General features: G+C 67.6%; 1 protein-coding gene across 1 annotated transcript in view; it reads right to left on the bottom strand.

Annotated features, from left to right (window-relative positions):
* The window catches only part of UAP1L1 (UDP-N-acetylglucosamine pyrophosphorylase 1 like 1), a 5,027-nt gene that overhangs the window by 1,965 nt on the left and 2,237 nt on the right, over positions 1 to 825 (bottom strand). The window contains exons 5-6 of the mRNA XM_007459006.1: positions 595 to 788; positions 22 to 162 (exon numbers count right to left, since the gene is read on the bottom strand). Coding sequence (XP_007459068.1) covers positions 22 to 162; positions 595 to 788 — 335 coding nt within the window. The remainder of the gene's footprint in view (positions 1 to 21; positions 163 to 594; positions 789 to 825) is intronic.

An 825-nucleotide genomic window follows, 5' to 3' on the forward strand; every position in this document is an offset into this window, starting at 1 on the left:
ATGAGTGACTTCTCCACTAACCTGGCGAACGGGAGCACGTCAAACACGAACTTCTCCATCTTTACCGCGTTGGGCTCGAGCGGCTTTACCGGATCCCCCTCCGCATCCACACAGGGCACCTTCTTCACAGCCACGTGCGGCTTCAGCAAGGGCTCGAACTCCCTGGGCGACAGGAGGCCACGGGGGGGAAAGACGCAGCTCAGAGACCCAGCCCACCTCCCCCACGCCCGGCGAGCCGGGGCAGGTGGACAGACAGACACAGCAGGCACAGGGCGGCGGGGGCTGAGCCCTGTCTCTGGAGGACCAGGCATCCTCATGCACCCAGGCCTGAGAGCTGGGCACCACCGGCCACATCCCTGCGCAAGCCCAGTGGTGACTGGCAAGCCACGGGGTGGACGTGGTGCCTGCGGGCAACGGCCCCCACCCCGGGGCAGGGCCACGCCCACTCGGCCACAGAGCCTTGTACCAGATACTGGAGCGCTCTGCTGCCTCCAGCTTGTGTGAGCGCAAGACCCTTTCCGTACCGCACCCCACAGCCCCACCCAGCTCAGGTCTGCCCCCAGTCCCTGTGGCCCGGCTGGCCGCCCTGCACACCTGGTGGCCGCCTGGAGGAAGTCTCGCGTGAAAAAATGGTTGCAGATGTTGCCCGCGTTGTAGAGCAGGCCCCCTCCGGGCGCACGCAGGCGGGCCGTCTCGGGGCTGATCTCGCTGTACTCCACCACCTGCGGGACGCCGTCTACCTGGCACACCACGCCCACCGGCTCCTCGGGGGACGCCTTTTCAACTACCTGCGGCCACGACCGGACGGGCGGGGACGGCTGACTG

The sequence above is a fragment of the Lipotes vexillifer genome, unplaced genomic scaffold (assembly GCF_000442215.2).
Source record: "Lipotes vexillifer unplaced genomic scaffold, Lipotes_vexillifer_v1.1 scaffold636, whole genome shotgun sequence".
Lineage (NCBI taxonomy): Eukaryota > Metazoa > Chordata > Mammalia > Artiodactyla > Lipotidae > Lipotes > Lipotes vexillifer.